The sequence below is a fragment of the Bos indicus genome, chromosome 29, assembly GCF_029378745.1.
Source record: "Bos indicus isolate NIAB-ARS_2022 breed Sahiwal x Tharparkar chromosome 29, NIAB-ARS_B.indTharparkar_mat_pri_1.0, whole genome shotgun sequence".
NCBI lineage: Eukaryota > Metazoa > Chordata > Mammalia > Artiodactyla > Bovidae > Bos > Bos indicus.
The window spans coordinates 7,680,472-7,702,858 of NC_091788.1; the positions used below are offsets into that span (position 1 = coordinate 7,680,472).

The following is a 22,387-nucleotide window of genomic DNA, read 5'->3' on the forward strand; positions in this document are numbered from 1 at the left end:
TCTTTCCCGGATAAGCTCTCATCAGTTGAGTTTTCATGCACAGAAAGCTAATCCTTCTGCCTTCTGTAAAGGTGTAAAACCTTCTGCCTTTCCTCTTGCTTATCTTCCTCCCTTCCTTTCTTTCATTAATTTTATTGAGAGGATGAAAGAGTTGGCTAACTGACAAAATCTTGAGATGCAAAATAATAGTCCATAGAGTCCATATAGAGCATGGACTCTAGTGGAAAAGGCAGTCAATAAAATGATGATAGTGAACTGTGAACACAGGAACATAAGATCACAGAAGAGAGAGTTTTGACATCTGCCTAGGAGATCAGAAGGAGAAAAGCAGAGTTTGGCACTTGGGGCATCACAAGATCTGAACAAATAATTCAGCTCTCTTTTTACTCTTGTGGCTCAACCTCTTGTTTTAAATAGAAGTGGCCCACTGTAGCCACCAAGGTGGTACCTTACTCCTATTTCTCTTCAAGAGAGAAGGTGTCACAGGAGTGCAGTTTGTGACAGACTCCGGTTGCAGTGACTTCAGGAACCACCTCAGTTTTCCAGTCCAGGACAATGGCAAGGGCACCATGAATTGACCATCGGCCTGGGCATTTTTCCCAAGACAAGCTCTTGCATGGGTGTCATCGCACAAGAGTTCCCTATTGGACCGGCTGACACTATCTCAGAGTAGTATTCCCAAGTCTCTTTCTCTCAGATTGATCCTCCTTCATTTTCACAGAGGTCAGAACTACACTGGAGTCTGAGACTTTGCCTTCCTATTCCTTTTCCCTTTCTAAGTTCTTTTGCAGGCAATCAGTTCAGTGCAGTTCAGTCGCTCAGTCGTGTCTGACTCTTTGCAACCCCATGAATCGCAGCACGCCAGGCCTCCCTGTCCATCACCAGCTCCTGGAGATCACTCAAACTCATGTCCATCGAGTCGGTGATGCCACCAGCCATCTCTTCCTCTGTCCCCTTCTCCTCCTGCCCCCAATCCCTCCCAGCATCAGGGTTTTTTCCAATGAGTCAACTCTTCACATCAGGTGGCCAAAGTATTGGAGTTTCAGCTTTAGCATCATTCCTTCCAAAGAATACCCAGGACTGATCTCCTTTAGAATGTACTGGTTGGATCTCCTTGCAGTCCAAGGGACTCTCAAGAGTCTTCTCCAACACCATAATTCAAAAGCATCAATTCTTTGGCGCTCAGCTTTCTTTACAGTCCAGCTCTCACATCCATACATGACCAGTGGAAAAACCATAGCCTTGACTAGACGAACCTTTGTTGGCAAAGAAATGTCTCTACTTTTGAATATGCTATCTAGGTTGGTCATAACTTTCCTTCCAAGGAGGAAGCGTCTTTTAATTTCATGGCTGCAATCACCATCTGCAGTGATTTTGGAGCCCCCCAAAATAAAGTCTGCCACTGTTTCCACTGTTTCCCCATCTATTTTCCATGAAGTGATGGGACCAGATGCCATGATCTTCGTTTTCTGAATGTTGAGCTTTAAGCCAACATTTTCACTTTCCTCGTTCACTTTCATCAAGAGGCTTTTTAATTCCTCTTCACTTTCTGCCATAAGGGTGATGTCATCTGCATATCTGAGGTTATTGATATTTCTCCCAGCAATCTTGATTCCAGCTTGTGCTTCTTCCAGCCCAGCATTTCTCATGATGTACTCTGCATAGAAGTTAAATAAGCATGGTGACAATATTCAGCCTTGATGTACTCCTTTCCCTATTTGGAACCAGTCTGTTGTTCCATGCCCAGTTCTAACTGTTGCTTCCTGACCTGCATATAGGTTTCTCAAGAGGCAGGTCAGGTGGTCTGGTATTCCCATCTCTTTCAGAATTTTCCAGTTTATTGTGATCCACACAGTCAAAGGCTTTGGCATAGTCAATAACGCAGAAATAGATGTTTTTCTGGAACTCTCTTGCTTTTTCAATGATCCAGCAGATGTTGGCAATTTGATCTCTGGTTCCTCTGCCTTTTCTACAACCAGCTTGAACATCTGAAAGTTCCCAGGCATTACCCCCTAATTAATTCTCTGAACCTCAGTTCTGTCTCTAGTTCCAGTGAAATTGAAATCATGTAATATCTTGCTCACACAATTGTATAATAATTAGATGAGATGATATATGTGAATTACCTTGATAAAATGTAGACTCCTAAATGGGCTTCCCTGGTGACTCAGAGAGTAAACAACCTGCCTGCAATGGCGGAGACCCAGTTCGATTCCTGGGTTGGGAAGATCCCCTGGAGAAGGAAATGGCAAACCAATCCAGTATTCTTGCCTGGAAAATCCCATGGATACAGAGGAGCCTGGCAGGCTACAGTCCATGGGGTCTCAACGAGTCAGACATGACTCAGTGACAAACACAATAAAGTCGTAAATAAATGAAATTATTATGGTTGCTACTCTGACTACCAATGCCAGATATGTAGAATGCCAAATGGTATTCTACATTGATATGTCATATTTTTTCTCGATTTCTTTGATCCTTCTTTGTTTCGATATGCATTTCTGAACAGTGACTTTCAAACTTATTCAAAAGGAATATGGGAATCAAGATGCTCTTTGCCAAATACATGAAATATAGCTATATTTATGCCCATGATACTATTCATTCATTCAAAAAATACGTGAGTACTATGTACCAGAATTATTGAGGGTGCTAGGATTGTAGCAGAGAAACAGGATTTGGAGTCTATTGTCTAATAAAGATAGTTTTCTAGTAGTAATATATACAGTAATAAATGTCAGTTATCTGTAGAATCTGTATTAACTGTCTTCTCAAAGCTAGATGAGGTAGTCATAGGTCTACACCAATTATGCACAAGTTGTAAATGAGAAAACTAAGGCACAAAGAGAAGTCAGATAACTTCCTCAAGATCAAAATATTAATAGTTGGTGAGTAGCAGAACTACGCTTCAAACTTAGGCAGTGTGATACAAGTTCTTGTTCACCTCTAAGCTATCGCTGAGAATCTAAGTGATTCTCAAGCTGCAGCTATCTGAGGATCCTTTGAAAGGGTTAAAACATAAGATAGTGGGGAACTGATTCAGTAGGTATGGCTGGGAGTCAAGAATCTACATTTCTAGCAAATTCCAAAGAGATGCATATGCATCTGGTCATTTTCATCCAGCAGTTTGAGAATTACTGCCAAGTAATGCTGTGCTGTGCTTAGTCACTCAGCCGTGTCCCACTCTCTGTGACCCCATGGTGACCCCATGGACCATAGCCTGCCAGGCTCCTCTGTCCATGGGATTCTCCAGGCCAGAATACTGGAGTAGATTGACATGCCTTCCTCCAGGGGATCTTCCCAACCCAGGGATCCAACCCAAGTCTCCTGCATTACAGATGGATTCTTTACCATCTGAGTTACAGGGAGGTCTGATAAGCAATGCTACTTCTTTATAAACCTAGTTAAAATGATCTGAGCCCAGTACCAAACTGTGGTTTGCTCATAAATTGACTTTTACTTCATATCCTTTGAAATATACGAAATTTTCAGGAATGCAACTTTTAGATAAATCAATAGGACTTTGTTCTGCTGGGAACTTGACCAAGAGTTTTCCAGCATGACATCTGATAAAGCAACTGTGACATTCATTCAAGATACTGTCATCTCTGGATCATTTCCCAATAGTAAAATACATCCACTAGACTAAGGGGTATTTGAGTTATAAACTCACTGAAATACTTTCTATTCTTAGAAAAAAGGTACCTGTCAATTTTACAATTCTACATAGAGACATAAAATGCAAGTATCTGAATATCTCATTTTATTCTCCAGTACATTCATACATGAGCATTTTAGGTAATGAAATACAGGTGTTTGTATTAAACTTTATCTAAAATATCTTTTCCTCAATATTTACACCTTTTGCCCTTACTTTCTGTGGTCATATCAATGAGATTTTTTCCCTCTGTTTTCATTTTAATTTTTTAAAATTTCTTTTTGTCTTTCATATTATCGGTACTTTTCAAATAAGCTTATATATGAATTTCATTTCAAATTAGCAAAAGGTCTCTATAAAATATTTGTTATAAAAATAAAACTTTACATCTGATCAATTTGAGAATCACTCATTTTTTTCCCTGCTAATGGAGAGAGGACTAGTTTGAGAATTATTAGATTAGTGGAAATAAACTAAATTGAAAGTCAAAGTACCTGAGGTTTATTCCTAAATCTTAGTAACTGGCAATGCGATGTTATTATTATCTCTGGATCTTCATTTCCAAATAGCAAAACAAATCCATTAGGTTAAGAAGTCTTCAAGATTCTTTCCCATTTATTCACTGACTAGAGATGTGTTTTCAACTTTTTTCACAATTGTTTGTGCTACTTTGCACGATCAAAGAAAATTTCAACTTGATTATTCAATTCATAACTGATGATCTAATATAAGTTTTAGTATTTTAACAACCAATGGCACATTTTCTCAGAGATTAGGAATGCTGTTTCTCTGTCAGAGTGTTATCTCTGAACAGTAAATGGGCTAGTTTAATTCATGCTGTCAGCTTTTCATCCTAAGAAAACGGCAATAAAACCTGGAAGAAGGGTGTTAGCCCCACCCATGCCTTTGCAGTTTGTGACTATATTAGAGAGCATTTTCATTTCTGAGCTTTCAACAGCAACACCTTCTGCCAAATTGAAATTGGCTTTCAGGCCTAGAAACCAAGATAAGGTTATTAAGTGAATTTACTTTAACACCTTAGGACACTTCCTTAGTTTTTTCAAGCCATTATATAGGGAGACAAAGGTGTTTAATCTGGACTTGCTTCCTTCAATCTGGTGGAAAAGGTGGACATAAAAATATTTATTTGAAACCAGTGTAATGAGGGCAAAATGAACGTGCCCTAGCAGGAACACAGGAAAGTCTGTCTTCTTCATCACCTGACGCCTAGAACACTCTGTGCAGGAAAGGAGCCCCGACTTCCAACAACAGACAGGAAAGACAGCAGCTCTCACAGAAAAGGGTGATAATTAAACTGAACAAGGAAGCATCTGGAAATCGTGCTACTTAATAATTACCAGCGATCAGACTGGCACTCTGAAACCTGATCACAAGACCGGCTTTCTCCCACCAGCTATCTTCCTCATCCAGGGCAAGTTACTTCCTCTCTCTGGGCCTGAAGCTTTTCAGTTGTAAAACAAGAGCTTCAGTGCCTGTGTGCGTTTGCCGGCGCGCGTGAGCACAACTAAATCCTATAAAATTAACAGGAGGACAAAAAAACAAAACACTAGTACACAAAAACTGCAAGTTTGCACTACAACTGAATTCTCCTGTAGACAACAGGCCAAGAACATTAACGGGAAACCGACAAAATCCAGCAAAAAAAAAAAAAGGCAGAGAAAGTTTTGGGAAAAGGAAGGAAGAGCAGTTTTCAAACAGCTGGGGGGGTGGGTGGGAGTGTGCTGGTGGTCGCAGGTAAAGAAAGTAGTTATGAGGGGAAAAAAAGTTAACTGAGTGAGGACTAAGTGGGGACGACGAGCAAGTAAGGAAAGCTGCCCTAGTTAGACCGCGTGCTCTGGACCTCTTTCCCAGCCTGGATGCCGCCAGCCCCTCACCGCCGCCTCCGCACCTGGCTCCCGCTTCTCTCTGACTTTCGGTCTCCCCTCGCCCGCAGGCCTGACTCTGTACGGCCCCCGGCCTTTTATTTTTCTTTTTTATTCTCACTCTCCCTCCCTCCGTTACCCCTCCAGGAGCGAAGGAGCGCGTCCTGGGCGCCCACGGAGCGGCGGTGACTCTCCCGCCCTCGGAGACCTGTCCTCGGGCAACCGAACCCCAGAGCCGGCGGCCCCCGGGTGACCCGCGCGCCCCGAGCCCCACCTGAGGGGCGGAGCGACTCCCGGGCGCGACCCTTAGCCCCGCCCGAGACCCCACCCCCGCCGGGCCGCGTTTCCGGCCCCTCTGCCGACTTTAAGGCGCGCGCGGCCGCGGTGGCTGCAGTCTCGCCCGGCTCGCCGCGGCTTTCTGTCGCCCCCGCTTCCTCCCTGCTCTGCCGGCATGGGTCCCTGGTCCGGCTCGCGGCTCGTCGCTCTCTTGCTGCTCGTCTATGGCGCTGGCTCCGTGCGCGGGGACACGCCTGCCAACTGCACCTACCCCGACCTGCTGGGCACCTGGGTCTTCCAGGTGGGCTCCAGCGGCTCCCAGCGCGATGTCAACTGCTCGGTGATGGGTAAGCCGCTGGCGCCTGGGCACCCGCTTCCTCCCTGGGTCTGCCCGGGGCTCCTGCGCTTCGATCCCTGTGCCCTTGTCCCCGCAGCGAACCCCCCACCCCCCCGCCCCGCGTTGGCGGGAGGCCAGGAAGTCCTGGCTGGACTTGGGGTCCCCCCGAGCGCCCCCTCTCGCTCCAGGGCGGCGATGTCAGAGTGGAGAGGCTGAGCGCTTCTAACTTCACGTGGTCTTGATTATTTCCTTGGGCCCTCAACACTTTCTGCAGTAACTTTTTTTTTTCTCCCTTGAGTTTTGTTTCTTGTTTTTTGTTTGTTTGTTTGTTTGGAAGAGAGTTGAGAACAGGCAATCTTATCTCCCCATCCAATCCTCAGTATTTCATTGTGATAGTGAAAAATGAGCGTAAAGACTCTTGAGAATATAGCTGTTAACTTTTTCTCCTTTTATTTGATTGTGGAAAAGAGCCCTTATGCCCAGCGGTTTTGATTTGGACTTGTGTTGATGCTGTTAGTCTGAGAAAGCTTCTGGTATGGTACCCCTCCACAGTTTCATGCATTGCAGGATGGGTTCATGTATTGCAGGGCAGGTAGTATACAATTTTTTTTTTTTTTAATACCTCTTTAGCCAGTAATTTGAAATGCAGGGAGCCAAGCACAATGTGTAGCTCACGGAAGGCTCTCAGTATCTTGTATCTGAGCAAACTCAGGGAGATGGTGAAGGACAGGGAAGCCTGGCTTGCTGCAGTCCACTGGGTCACAAAGAGTCAGACACGACTGAGCCACTGAACAACAACATTTGAACACACTAGAACATTTCATCTGCTCTCAGATAACACTGCTATCCTGAGGACAAAGGGAGAAGGGAGAGGAAAAACACAGTCTTGGGTCTTGTTCTCAGACCCTTACCACACTGTGGCTTCTGCAGAATGAGCAAAGCTCTTGGCCACAATTTCCTTGTTAACAGAACAAAGATTGCCAGTTCATTTGTCACTGAACAGACTGACTCAGCTGTCCAACTCCAAATGACTATGTGGCACTTCATAATATGGGGCATTATAATCATGTTCTCTTTTAAAAGTTGAACTTGGAGGTCCAAAGCAGAAGGGAGATCAGGATTTGCTTTGTTCTGTCACATGGAATCTCCTGTGTGCACTCGGTCACTCAGTCCCGTGCAACTCTTTGCAGCTCCCATGGACTGTGGCCCGCCAGACTCCTCTGTCCTTGGAATTTTCCAGGCAAGAATACTGGAGCGGGTTGCCATTCGTACTCCAGGGGATCTTCCCCACCCAGGGATCGAACCCAGTTCTCATGTGTCTCCTGCCTTGGCCTTCACCACTAGCGCCACCTGAGAAGCCCTTGGAATCTCCTATTTCAGAGCAGTAATAGGAAACTTGGAAAATTTGTGTACAGTGTGGAAGCTTCCAGAGTGGACAGGCAGAATCCTTTTCAGGCAGCCTCTGCCCACATACCATACTTTGACCTTAATCTAATCATTAAAGACAAATCTGAGTCCCCATTTTCTGAAGGTTAAAAATTTAGTTCCTATCAATATAAATTAGCTATGTAGGATAAAAACCTTGAGTTTGCTGAAGACTGGAAGGATTGAGATTCTGAGATTCTGAGCTTTGTAGCCATTTTGGAGAAAGATACCCCATTTCTTCTTTGAAGAGATCATTGTCCTTTGTTCTTATGGCCTGATAGCAGATGTTTTTATATTTCCACTTTTTGACTACCATTTTGTCTTCTCTCCATTTCTGTCTCTCATTTTCAACATTCCCTGTTTCTCCTTTTCTTCAGGGAAACTTTTTTTTAGTGCTTGGATCCTCTGGGAAGGTAGTGGCTGCACTTTTGGGGGTCTCTATGTGATGGGTTACTTAATATATCTTTTTGAGCCTTCACTTCACAGGCTTGCCTGAGACCCCTCTGGGATTATTCAGAAAGAGGCCACAGCACACTGATATCTTCATAAGCCAGATCCCTGGTATTCAGCAGCATGAAAAGAAAGCTGCTTAAAAATAACGGAACTTACAGATGAGACGACCTCCCATCGAAGTCCAAATAACTTTCCTTTGTTGTGTATTTTCTTTTCTTTAGGACCCCCAGAAAAAAAAGTGGTGGTGCACCTCAAGAAGTTGGATACAGCATATGATGACTTTGGCAATTCCGGCCATTTCACCATCATTTACAATCAAGGCTTTGAGATTGTGTTGAATGACTACAAGTGGTTCGCCTTTTTTAAGGTAAGTTTTGTTGGAATATGCATTCGTTATTTCCAGTGATTTGGTATCTGAAGACTCTTCTAATAGGGAGACCCTCAGTATTTGAACTTTAGATTAGGAAGATAACCAGAATTGTACCAGTTTTTCAAAGGAGAAATTAAATGATGTAATTTTGCCACTTTATTTAAAATTATGACTTTGGTTTAAAAAAAAAAACAACACACCAAATCTATATTTGTGTGCAATCCATCTGTATTGAAATTTACATTTTGGTAAGTATGACTTTATTTTCTTAATTACTACACCTTTATTTCTAATTGCTTAGTTACTTGGCTTCCTAATGAATCTGTAGGAAAGATAGGAATTTTATAAATTGTTCTTGAGGTTATTATACTGTCCCTCTTATCATTGTTTGTTAGCTCTAAGAAATTGACTTGAATGACTCATTGAAATAATGTCATATACTAAATATATTAATGTGAATAACTTATTTGACTAAGCTCAAAGAGATGGAGAGCGTTGGAGTTACCCCTTGGGCTAAAGTAAAAGGTAGCCCCACCAGCCCAGCTGGTTTTCTTCTCTCACCAGGGAAGAACTGATGTCCATTCCGGTAGTCTTACACACTGCTTCTAATTGCAGACACGCTCTAGGGTAAAACAGTTGGGCACAAACTGCAGTCCATCCCAGATATCCTTTCTGTTTGCAGAGTATTAAATGGCTTAACTAAGTTGAATCCACAAGCCTGAGACTAGCTGTTTCTTATTATAAATAAAGGTTAATAAATAGAGACTCTATCAAGGGATAGTGTCGATAGCGTTTAAAACATATGGTAAGAGTTAACCGGTTAAATGGTAAGAGTTAAGCAATTACAGGATTTTGTGGAAACATGAGGGAATGAGTCTGTTAAAGATGAGGAAAGACAAAGAACCAGCAAAAGACGAGTTTCTAAATTTATTGTGATTCCTCATGTGGGTTGTGATATAATCTGAGTCAAATGTCTTAGAATCATAATGCCCAATACTTTTTTTTTTTAACTATGAGGACCCTTTCTTAATATGAAAAAAGAAAAGAGAGACGGGAAAAATTGTCTGCTCTCACCTGGATTGGCTATCTGCTTTTTAGCTGGTGGGAACCAGTCCATCTGTGCTGGCCACTGGCAGGCCAGCAGTCTGCTTTATTAGTTGAAGCCCATGCTTGACCATTTATTAAATATTTTTTATTACCACCCCTAGATACTATCACCCTATAGATACTATATATTTTTAAAAATTGTTAAGAGTATCTGTATGAGCTTTTAAAGTGGTAGTGTGTAAATGTGATTCCATCTGAGTATAACTCTTGATCTACGTTTTGATAGGTCTAGGGCTTTGGAGACCTCTTGCGGGTACTCTGTTACAGTCCTTTAAAAGTTCTTTGCTTTTAGGTTGGGAGTCTGCCTGTGGACTTGATGCTCCATGAAAGAGAGATTCGAATCAGTTCTTACCATGTACCCTCTTGCCCCTCCTTTCCCTTTTTCTCCCTTTCCTTTTTCTTCTGTAGATACAAAACAGGTAATCGATATTTGTTTAAAACATGCAAGTGAAGTAGAATTCAGTTGAGAAATAGGTTGCCTGAATAAGTACGAGATAGGGTGTAGTATGTAAATAGATGAATAAATAGTTTTACCCATTTGGCTTGGAAGACTTTTCATTCTTCACTTCGGTAGACTTGGAGAAACAGGTAGCGGAGTTCTGATGACCTAGTCAGTTACCCGAGATGTAATCAGAAAGAGGCAAGGGCCATTTTCCTCCACTAATATTTTCCTATCGGTTTGTCTGCTCTCAGCTTGAATAGGAGTCTGGAGGTGGTGGGGACAGAGGGTATGGCTACCAGCCATACTGAGCCTTGAACAGTAACAGGTTTGAACTTCATGGGCCCACTTACACAGAGATTTTTTTTTTTTCCTATAGTAAATGCTGCAGTACTACACGATCAGAGGTTAGTTGAATCTGCAGATGAGAATCCAAGGTTGGTTGATACCTTAGATGTGGAACCCTGTTTGTGGAGGGCTGGCTATTAATTATTGGTGGATTTTCAGCTACTTGCAGGATTGGTGCCCCAAACCCTGTGCTCTTCCTTTGTTCAAGGGTCAGCTCTTATTTCTCTTTAGACTGAAGGTGTAAGCAGATTTCGCACTTTTCTGTAGCCTCAGAACATTATTTTCAGGTAAATAAAGGCTTTTTAAAGCCAAATAAGGTTTTAAGTGTTCTCAACCATAATTGGGAAGTCATTGTATACTCTCTTGTAGGGTAGAACCCTACCTGATCTTGTGCTTCTGAATGGCATCCTCTCATTAGTAATAAAAATAACAAGAGTGTTCTCTTGCTACTGATTTCAGTATATTTTTTTAAAGTGTCCATTTGACCAGAACCATTATCAGGAATGTGTTTTCTTTTCCTGCTGAAAAATCAGACACTCTCGTCTGTGGTTAGGTCATGTGATGTCATAATTTCAGTAAGCAGAGCAAAACATTAACAAGCTATATGGTTTTAAAATTTCTCTCAACATAATCAAGTAGTTCCAGAGAAACATGCTTTCCAGAGTGATAAAATGCCATGTTCTCTTAGCAAATCCAACAGGAAAAGTAATGGAGAGCAGCAAAGCTTAACAAATTTAGGAAAAAATGATAAAGTGGAGTTGACTTTACATAATAGGACAAATACTTTTGGGGGAACACTTTTTAACATAAAAGTCTTGCTGGCCTTTACCTGAAGCTTAGGGTATTTCCTGCAGTGCTTGAGGTGCTGGGGAGACCATGCTGTGACCCAACAAAGGGCACCTATGTACGCAGAGGCGCGTGAGATTCTTTTCTTCCTACCGATTTTAGAAGTAACTTTTAAATGAAAATTACTTTTTTAAAAAGAGCAGTTATCAAAATATAAGCAGTATTTTACTATTCAGCTATCATACATAAGCTAACTGCTATCGTAATCCACTCAACTAACTGCCATTGCAGAAACATCTGACGAACGTTTGTCAGATATACCCTCCGTTGTTAGTCTGCGAATCAGCTGGATTTCAGGTCTCTCCACTGACTCATAACAGACTCTCCCACTTGTTTCCCTTCGCCCTGTTTCAGATATGCTTTCATGAAATTGGTTCTTAGGGTTGTTCCTGCTCGAGTTTGTTGAGCAGGTGATGCGGGCAAGGTTTCCTGTTTGGTGCCTACTCCTCATCCCCCAGCTCAGCCTGCAGTTCAGAACAGACAGCTTCCACCTCATTCTCCCTGCATTCCAACTTTGGAGCCATGGGGCACCACTTTTGTTGCCAGGAACGTGCTGTATTCAGTTCTCCTTATTCTGGCCTCATCTGGAGAGTAAGCAGAATTCTTCATGATTTGTTCTTTTAGGCCTTTTTCCCCTTGGTTTTAACTGCTTAAGAAATCGGCAGTGGAGTAGGATGATCTTGTTTTCTTGTAATGTATGATCTCAAGCTAGATAAAAGTTTGGGAGGAAATCTTGACGCTGAAAGTTTACACACTGTGTGAGTCAGGAAGGAAGCACTGGGTTTGTATTTTTGGAAGACACTTTTTCCTACTCAACTTTCACCGTAGGTGCAGTGATCAGAACACTCTGGGGGGGTTACAAATTCAAATGAATTTAGGGCTCACCGAGGCAGATACCTAGGCATCTGAAACAACTTTATGTAAAGCAGTAAGGAGTAATTTGATTTATGGCCTATGAAATGAAAACTTTCCTACAGACATTTGAATTCAGTTTTCCCTTAAAATAATGTGCTGGCCACAGACCAGTTTCTAAGACTATCAGCTTTTAATAGCATTGCCATTTGATTGTAAGTCCACCATCTCTGCAAATGAAAAGTACTTGCAGATAAAAAACAACTTCGTTTATGAAAACACACAATGTAACAAAACAATACAAAGGATGTTTAATTGTGACTGACTTTGTGATGGGTAGGTAAGTGATTATTTTTTCTTCTTTATGCTTTTGTGTACTTTGTCCATTTTTTTACCATGAGCATGTGTAACGCTCCTCTCCACTGTCCTCTACCTGATTGCCAAGGAAGGAAGTGGTATGAAACAGACTCAGCTCCAAAGGATACCCTTAAGTTGAATAGGCTTTCTAACGTTTTGCTGTTTCTCCTTTTACTTTCTGAGACGGTAAAAGGGAACAGCAGAGAATGAACTCAGTTTATATTTTGAAGATTAAACTACTCAAGGGCTAAAGAAAGTACATAGAAGCTAGACTCATAATGGCTGAAAAACTTATTTGGTGATAGTTAAACAAAGTTCACTGATTTTCTAATTGAGTTTTTGTTTGGGACCTACCAGTCTTAGTAGAACTGTAAGCTAAAAACTCTACCATGAGTATTTCTAAAGCAGCTTGGTACTCAAAACAAAGATGTTGGGAAATCCATACCAGAGGATTTATTTGCCCATTTCGTGTGCTAGTGACTTGCAAATTTCAAGCTTGTTACAACAGCCAGAAATCATGTGTTTTCTACAGCAAAGGATTTGGGAGTCTCGTGTGGTCTCTTCTGTTGTGACTTCTGGGTTTATTTCTAAGATGTAACAATTCAACTTTCAGAGTATTACTGAGATAGAGTTACCTGCTTTAATAGAGATTGAATACACCAAAATGAGGTGTTTGTCTTGTCTTTCTTTTAAATAATTTGATGTTTACTTTTTAAAGTGTTTGGATTGAGGAAAAGAATCAGAAGACGCCTAGCCATTTGTTTTCTTTCGTGATGATGCTTTAATCTCAACGTAATGACTGAGTTTTCCATTGTAAACCTTTCATAGGATGTCACTGATCTTATCAGTCAGTTTTTCATGCAACTGGGAACTGTGGGGATGTATGATATTCCACATCTGAGGAACAAACTGGGTGAGCTCCATTGAAATACTTCTAACTTTCTTATTAAATGCAAGCTTCCCTCCTCCCTGGTGGCTTAGGCAAGTTAATGTTTGTTTTTTCATCAGGGAGAGGGAGTTGGAGAATAGACAGATTATGGTTTTCTTACAGATTCTGTGCTTGAGCCTGCTTATTTGCGCTTCTTACCTGCCTGCAGTATTTTCACTTTAGTATGCTCTGTTTACACACAAGCTTTCTCAAGCGTGATGCTCGTAAGTGGACGTGAAACCAAAAAGGTAAAGACTCAGTGAAGGAGAGGATGGCCCCAATTCAGTTCACGCCCTTGAAGTAGCTGTGCTGCCTGAGATTACTCATTCTTTTCCTAAAATGACTCAGGAGGGACCTGTGTGAGACCATGGCATTTTAGATGTGCTTTCCCAGTAGAAAAGGTGGCTCCTCCTAATGACAGAAATTAGTATACGTCATTCAGCCCTATGAGACACCACCTGTGTCTTTTTAAACTGGTTCCTTCCCAGAACAGACTCTTGGCTAGGGAGAAGAGGATCTTTTTTGACTGTGTACATTCTCCTCATACTTTCAGAATAGATGTTTAAATCACTGCTCTCCCTGGATCCATAAATTTTGATGGAGAAGTAGGCGGTGAGAAAGAAGAGCTGATGGGGACTTGCCGTCCCTTGCGTTTTATACAGCAATCTTTCCCCTTTCCCTTCCTCTTTTACTTAGCTCCCAAGTAAGGAAATGAGATATGAAAAAGGGAACTGGGGCAGGTGATGAAAGCACCATAGCCTTATCCTGGGTCAGCATTTTTCAAGCTGTTTAATGGGCCAGCAGTGGGCCACACATCTGCCAGGAAAAAATTGTTCCTAAGTTGTGTCACTTCGTTTTGTAAAGCTCTAAAGGTTCCAGGCAGCCACTAAGAACAGATCAAAGTGCAGATTAGAGCTGGAACCAATAGGCTCTTTCTTCTGAATTTATTTCTGGTAGTTGAGTAAGTGTAGACTGTGTGAAATAGCTTCCTTTCAGGACTGCTCAGAATCTTTATTATGCTGTAGCTGAGGAGGGAGATACAATAGAAAAACTTTTCAAAAGTTTACCACGTTTTCCTCACAAAAAATACGGTATTCTCAGAATGCGGTTTATAAAATTCTGTCTTAAAGCTCTCGTTCTTTTCCTAACTGGGGAGATGCTTCTACCGGTAGAAAAGATAGGCCCTAGTATTTACTTTGTAAATGGGATAAGTGGCCTTGTACCTGGAAATATTGATCAAAGTAGCATTAAGCCTATGCTTGGAATTTGTAAGATATACATGCTATTATGTCTAGGTTGCTAGATTAGGCTGTTTCTTATCTATATTCAAAAGCCAAATTAGGCTTATTTGGTAGCATTTAATTTGAAATGCATCTGCATGTGCTTCTTAAGCATGTTGGCTGCACGCACAGTACATGTTGCTTAAGCATTCAGCTTTTGAGAACAGTGGCTTTTTTGTGAATGTCTTAAATAACATTAAAAAAAAAAAATACCAGCATTTGAAATACTAAATGCTGGTATTTTTTTTTTCCACATAAAGAAATGAATATGTTTAAGCATTTTTTAAGAGACAGTATGATCCTTGTTGGCTTGTAACTCTAGTTTTCATTGTCTTTTAGTTATTAAATAGAGCGTCTGTTGAGCGGCTCTTTTAAAACCACAGCCAAAAACAGACTTTGGGGCTAAGAGGCACAGCGGACCTGCCTCCCTCTAACAGCTAGCAGAGGCCTCTAGCAGCTGCAGTCCCTCTGGAGTCTCTAAGGGCACCTAACATGCAGAGGAGTCCTGGTACCTACCTCCGAGGCAGCTGCCCTCCGAACGTTCCCTTGGAAAGCAGCCACCGCCGTTTTGGACTGTGAGCAACCAAAGACCAAGCAGGAAAAAGGAGAAAGTTCTGCAAGTCTTAGGTGGCTTTATCCTTCGGCCTTTGAATGAAAGGAAAGATATGCAACACAAGGGTTTTTTGTTGTTTTTGTATTTTTTTCCCTTTTGAATGTTCTTTTGTTGAAGTGATTTTTTTTTTTTTTCAAACTGCTTAGGACTTGAATTATTTGTTGTATTTTATGCAGATTTTACTCACAGTTAAAATGGTCTTCCCACGTGCCTTCTCTTTCTCTAATGACCTTGAGGAACCCCAACACGTGTTATAAGAAGAAAATCAAGCTTCAGAATATCTTGAGATGCATTATGGGAGGGAAGATGGTCCCAGGGAAGACATGTTTTGGGGGAGGGGGCTTTCTGAGATAAGCTGAACTGCCGAAGGGTCTCTTTTTGCAGATCATGGATCTGCAGTGCCCCTGGCCAGAAAGATGGTATGATTAATACATTTGGGGCGGGGGGAGGGGGGGGCTGTATTTTTTTACTTAAATGCCAGTCTTGTGCTAAGAGCTTAACACGGTTTACCTTACAAATGTCCTGTGAAGTAGATATTACTAGCTTCAGTTTTCACATAGGGAGAATTACTCTCATACAGTGCTTAAGCTCACACAGCTTCTTTTTTTTTTTTTAATTTTGTTATTTTTTAAAATCTCTTTGGCCATGCTTGTTGCATCTTAGTTTCCCTACCAGAGATCAAACCCACACTCCCTGTACTGAAGTGTGGAGCCGTCATCACTGGACCACCAGGGAAGCCCCCACAGCTGCTAATTGTAAAATGATATGGGCTATTTGTCAAGTTTGTTTCAGAAAAAAATACTGGTACTTCAAGTCACATTTGGGCAGATTTTCTGGTGAATCCCAAATGTTAGTTCAGTGCACTGCATTGCTCTTGTTGAAATTTTAGGAGAAGAACTGGCCTCAAGCTTAGATTTCCTTACCAAATGAGGCTACTCATTTTCTTTCCTAAGCCTAGGTCCCTTTATTCAAGACAAAAATTTACTTTCTCTTTCCTTTTACAGTTCTCCAAATTGGAGGAGTGTTTTATAAGCTTCGAATTAAGTACCCTTGCCAAGCTTACTTCTCTTAAGGTGTTGTTCAGAGCCATTGCTGCCTTTTAGTTCTTTCCTGCTACACAGTGGACCGGTTTCCTCCTTAGTTGTGTAGAGCTGATTAAACATCAGCCTTGGCAAACCAGCAACGTGGGGCTCCACCCAGTTCAGATTTCCTGGGAGGACTTTTCTGCATCCCTTGAATTACTCCTTGAGTGGAGAAATCTTTCTCTAGATGGTAGGTTGTCATCATTACTTTATTGGTTCAGATAATTATGTCGTTTGAGAGGCACTGATCTGCTGTTCTGGAAAGGTTGTATCTTATAAATACTAAGGAACAGTACATCCAACTGCTGCCTGGATACTTTCTTCCATCCTGATAATTCTGTATCACTCAGGTTCTTGGTGCCACATCTGTGCAGTTCCCCAGCTCTCTCCGTTACTGGGAGGGATGCCATTATGTTGGTTCCAGTTGTACTTGACAGGCATCTCTGACCTGGTAGTACTCATTCTGCTGTAAAAGGAATGACTTGAGCATGTCATCTTCTTCCAGACTGAAAGCCTGTATATCTTCAGATTCTAATGCATGTAGAACTTTATCTGGGAGCTTTGGAAGATTATCCACATTTCTCTAGTCTTTTCAAAGACTTCAGAAGTAATACCAGCTTTCAAAAAATTAATTCTGTAGGGTTCTAGAAGCACAAATCAGGAATGGTGCTGGTGCTATGTGTATATTTTTGGTGTTCTGTTCTAAAAAATATGTTACATGCCTCCAGTGTTCTGTAAGAGTTGTATATTTTCAAACTGACTGGATGTAAATACTGACAAAGCAACAAATGTTTATATATTTAGCAAGGCATTTAAAATCACCCCTACCAAAGTGGTTTTTTTTTTTCCCAAAGTGGTTTCTTTGAGTAATTTTGCATTTAATGTTTGTTTTGATTATAGAAGACTTGGGTACAAAATTGCAGGTATCTGTGTTAGAAGTACCCATAGTAGATTACTGCTTAGCATTCTCTGTTGTAATTGCCTGTTTGTCCTTTCCTCTGATTTTTAAACTCCTTGAGGGCAGTGATCAACTCTGTGTTACTGACCTTTTTATTCCATATGTGTAGCACACTATGTGATAAATAATAGACCTTCAATAAATATTTGTAAAAAAAAAAGAAAATTGAATCATATATCATTGTGTTGTTTTCCTGTTTCATTGTTGTGTTTCTGAAAGTATTTTTGCCTTTGTGTCCTTTAGAGGCTACGGTGGACCCTCAAGCCATATTTGTTGAATGACTTTGTAGAAAAGGGATGAGACTTTTAAAACTTTATTCTGCTTATTTGTCATTTTTAATTTTTTGTGTGAGACTATAGAGGCTAAAATGAAAGTCATTTAAAAATAGTAAACTTCTAACTTTCAGAATTACTAAAACCTAAATTAGCTGTTGGGCTTCCCAAGTGGCTCAGTGGTAAAGAATCCGATGCAGGAGACACAGGTTTGATCCCTGTGTCAGGAAGATCCCCTGGAAGATCTTCCCCTGGAGGAGGAAATGGCAACCCACTCCAGTATTCCTGCCTGGAGAATCCAGTGGACAGAGGAGCCTGGTGGGCTCTAGTACATGGGATCGCAGAGAGTCGGACACAGCTCAGTGACTGAGCATGCACACAAATTAGCTGTCGGGAAATACTGAGCTTTATTGGTGACTACGGTGGTTCCCCAAAGCCTAGGTAACCAAGGACTCGTGTCTGCTTAGGATGCTGTGGGTTATCTGTGCCCCGCCCCTTGAGAAGCGCTAGCTGAAGGTCATTATTGTCTAGTCACTCAGTTGTGTCTGACTCTTCACGATTTCATGAACAGCAGCATGCCAGGCTTCCTTGTCTTTCACTATTTTCTGGAGTTTGTTCAAACTCATGTCCATCGAGTCGGTGATGCCATCCAACCATTTCATCCTCTGTTGCCCCCTTCTCCTGCTCTCAGTTTTTCCCAGCATCAGGGTCTTTTCCAGTGGGTTGCCTCTTAGCACCAGGTGGCCAGAGTATTAGAACTTCAGCTTCAGCATCAGTGCTAGAGTCAATGAATTCTGACATTTCTTCCAACCTTACATCTTAAGGGTTTATGAGCAAGTAAATGAGGAATGAGCCAAGGGACTTTGGTTACCTTGCTGAGGATCAAATTGCTGTTTTCTTAACTAGTTCTAGAACGTACATTTTGGTTTAAAGGGGACATCTTCTCAGCTCTGGAAATAAATCTGTGAGCCTCCATTTTCACATTAAATCTAATTGCCCATTCCTTAAGTAAAATGCTAGAAATTATTTGGTTGCAACCACTGCCACAGTTTCCTATCAGTTTCACAATTCATTAAAATTCAACTTTTAAAATAAATGGTCCAGCTGAAATAGTGGGCAGAAAACTACAAGGATTCCTTGAAATGACATAGGTTTGTTGATGAAAGATGTGACCGTCCTGGACGGTTGGCGAAATACCTGTTTAGGAAGATGTGGCCTGTTCTAAAGGCTTTATTCACACTCCAGACTGATGGCATGTGCAAATCTGCACTTGCGGAGACAGACACGGAACACAAAGGGCAGAATGTGGAGTTAACACTGTTCTTCTGTGTTGTTGGAAGGAAATCTCTCTACTTGAACGGTGTATCATCAGATCATTTAACGTCATGCAAAGTATTCTTTTCCAAAATGGTGCTTGATGGATTAGACCTATATGTCCAGATTTTTTTTCTTGTATATTTCACAGTATGTGTTGTTGTTTAGTCCATAGTATGTATTGTTGTTTAATCACTAAGATGTGTCTGACTCTTTTTTTTTGTGACCCCATGGACTAGAGCCTGCCAGGTGCCTCTGTCCATGGAATTTTCCAGGCAAGAGTACTGGTGTGGGTTGCCATTTCCTTCTCCAGGGGATCTTCCCAACTCAGGGATCGAACCCAGGTCTCCTGCGTTGCAGGCGGATTCTTTACCAACGGAGCTATGAGGGAAGCCCAATTACATCATTAGTATTTGCAAATCCTTTTTTCCTTGTAAGTGTTATTTGAAGCCACTTGTTCATTTTGTGTGAGTTAGTTAATTACATCGGATGTTCGTGAATCTAAGCAGGCACACATGAGCGGGAATATGCCGTGTTCTAGCCGTCTTACAGGCAGCATGCTGCAATTAACAAGTGAGCGTCTGACACTGGAAGTTCGTGGGCATATCAGTGTTACTTTGTATATAAACTAATAGTGGAAGTTGGTTTTCAGTTTTATTTCTGTATTATAAATATAAACTATAAAATTTTCTAATATTTTAGTGGATTATCTTCTCATTTTGGAAAACCGCTGGTTGACAAAATAAAACCTTTATCAGCTGCTCAGTTGAGAGTTGGGTTTGAGAGTACATGAATAAAGTCTTAACGGCTTCGTATGCCCCATGGTAACAGATGGTAGTGTTTATATTGTTACTTGTTTAGTGTTTTATAAGGTTTTAAACTCTTGACATCAGTGTCATCTTTATCCTTGATAGGAATCCAGTGAAGTAGATATGCCTGTTACCAGCTGGTGAAATTGAGGCTCCTTAGTTGTGACTTGTCCAAAGTTCCATAAATGATAAGTGGAAGAACGGGAATTTAAAGGGCTAAGTCCTTTTACTAAAGAGCATTTTTTTCTCATAGGCAGTGCATTACATAAAGGAAGGATTCAAATGTTTGTGAATGTAATCAGGAAAACAGTGGAATAAAAGGTGTAAGTGATTTTCTCATGCTTAGTGTCAAAAAGCAGTTGAGAATGAGATCCAGGATAAATAACTTAAGTTCTAAAATATCCCAACCTTTTCTTTTTCAATTGGTTAATATTGCTAGGTAATTGGATGGAATTGAAGAGTTGATAAAATGAATAGCAAACTGAAGAAGGGCGGCTTTCAGAATGGCAACTCAACGATAATTTTGAAGAAGCAAATGAATAGTTACTGAATGCTAGTAGTTTTCTAAACTTAAGTGCTAGGATTTGTAATTTCTTCACATTTTGTGTGATTATCTATTTGTTGCAATAGAAATTGGCATCAATGAATAGAAACTTAAATTATCTCATTTGTGCAAGTCAGTATTCAGAGACTGTTTATATAAATAAATGAAAATGGTTAGAAAAAATTTTGACTACATTTCAAGCTGGATAGTGTGGCCAAAACTTCAGTTTCCTACTTGGTAATATTTTCAGAAATCACGTAAGATGTATTTTACAGTAGCAGAAAAAATGACAGGAATACTGAGAATATTCAGATCAAGAAAACAATGGGGGCACCCTGCATGGTCCTCTCAAGGTACTGAGTACTTGGCTTATAGGGTGGGTTAAATATCTCTTTTCTACTACGTTACAGCTGTCCTGCATAGTGGTATTACAGCCCTCACCTACCCTTCATAAGGTGATTTCAGGTTCTAAAAGAAAACCATATTATTGTAGATTGGGAAAACTACAGAATAATATAAAATAAAAATTTTAAAGGGAAAATAATGCCATCAAATTATTGTATAAAAAATGGTACATAAATGGGTATAGCATCTCTTAGTAATTTGCTTGAGTGAAAACAGGTATAGTTTTTTTAGGATTATTTTGGATCACTTAGAATGTTTAGATGGGGCTTCCTTGGTGGCTCAGATGGTAAAGAATCTGCCTGCAGTGCAGGTGACTCGGGTTTGATCCGTGGGTCAGGAATATGCCCTGGAGAAGAGAGTGGCTACCCACTCCAGTATTCTTGCCTGGAGAATCCCATGGACAGAGGAGCCTAGTGGGCTACAGTTCATGAGGTTGCAGAGAGTCAGACACAACTGAGCGACTAACAAGCACATTTAGAGAATGTATAGATGCTCTGTATAAGTAGGGAATCTAAATTATTTACCTAGTTTGTGAATAATAAGAAAACCGTAGATGTAAAGACTGTGCAGTTAGGAAGCTTGAAGGGATATTTTGGAACTTTCAGGTCAGCTTAAGTTTACAGGTAAGGAGACAGGTTTGGAGAGGAAAAATTGACATTCCTGAAGTCATACTAGGAGTCAGAACTTGGGTCTCTTCGACCCCTTTTTAATTATAAAAATATCACACTTTAATTATAAACTTTTCTGAGTTTCTTACGTTACTGTTTAAGTCGAATTTGGCATTTGTTGTTCTTTCTGTTATTCATTTATTTATTCACTCATCACTCATCCAGTAACTAATTGCTTTCTACTGCTAGTGTCCTAGTTACCAAATAAGCAAAAATCCTGTTCACTGTGAGAACAGTGCTTATGTGAAAAGAATAACCCTACAGGCTACTGTGAAATTAAACGGGTTAGTATTTATAAAATACAGCCTGTGAGGCCCAGTCTGTTACACCATCCTGATTTTGCAGATGTGGACACGGAAAGCACAGAGAGGGTAACTTGCTCAGGATCACACAGCCTATAAGAAGCAGAACTGGGTGCCATCCAGGAGTCACGCCTGCAGACCATGTCCTCTGCCTCTGCCCTGAATCAAAAATCTTCGACAAAAATTTAGGTGAAATTAGATGGTCTTTAGATGTGTGGGTCTTAGATGAAATCAGATGAAATAAATGTTTAGGTGAAAGAAAAATTTAAAAATTAGGTAAAAATTTAGGTGAAATTAGATGACCTTTAGCCATGTGGGTCTCTCCTTGGATGGAAAATTTAGGTGACCCTTAAGATGTGTGGGGCCACAATTTGAATCTGACTCATGAAAGCCAGTTAATTTCCAACTTTTTTTTTAAAGGAAATAATAAAGCAATGATTCTTACAACATTTGAACTCATACTTTAATTATATCTTCTCTATTTAACTTTGCTAAGTCTCCTTTTTTTTTTTTTTTCTCCCCATGAGAACAGTATCCCAAAGAATCATTTTGAAACTCACATAATATAGATGAAAACCCTTTGCAGATTGCTTAAGCCTTTCCTGTGTGGTTTCCAGGTATCTCCTCTCAGTGTTTTTGGCCATTGACTTGTATGTTTATTTCTCTGGCACTCTGTGAGAAGGAGTGTATAAAGAAATGGTGCTTGGTATTTGGGAAGAACACTTGGTTCTAGAGTCCTTGGTTCTAAATTCTAGTTCAGCCACCTCTTTTAGATCTCTCTTCTGTCCCCTGAGTCTATACCTTTATGTTCTGTTGAACCTCTAAGATTTATCAGTAATCTGTAAACTGTATATAAAATAT

General features: G+C 40.8%; 1 protein-coding gene across 2 annotated transcripts in view; it reads left to right on the forward strand.

Moving 5' to 3' along the window:
* The first annotated feature begins 5,889 nt into the window (after positions 1-5,889).
* Positions 5,890-22,387, forward strand: part of CTSC (cathepsin C) — a 43,752-nt gene continuing 27,254 nt past the window's right edge. The window contains exons 1-4 of one of the 2 annotated variants that reach the window (XM_019954785.2): positions 5,890-6,164; positions 8,254-8,399; positions 13,180-13,264; positions 14,899-17,387. In XM_019954785.2, the coding sequence (XP_019810344.1) occupies positions 5,993-6,164; positions 8,254-8,399; positions 13,180-13,264; positions 14,899-14,909 (414 nt within the window). In that variant the 5' untranslated portion in view covers positions 5,890-5,992 and the 3' untranslated portion in view covers positions 14,910-17,387. Of the gene's footprint in view, positions 6,165-8,253; positions 8,400-13,179; positions 13,265-14,898; positions 17,388-22,387 lie in introns of those variants that run through there. The other variant, XM_019954784.2, reaches the window with a different exon arrangement.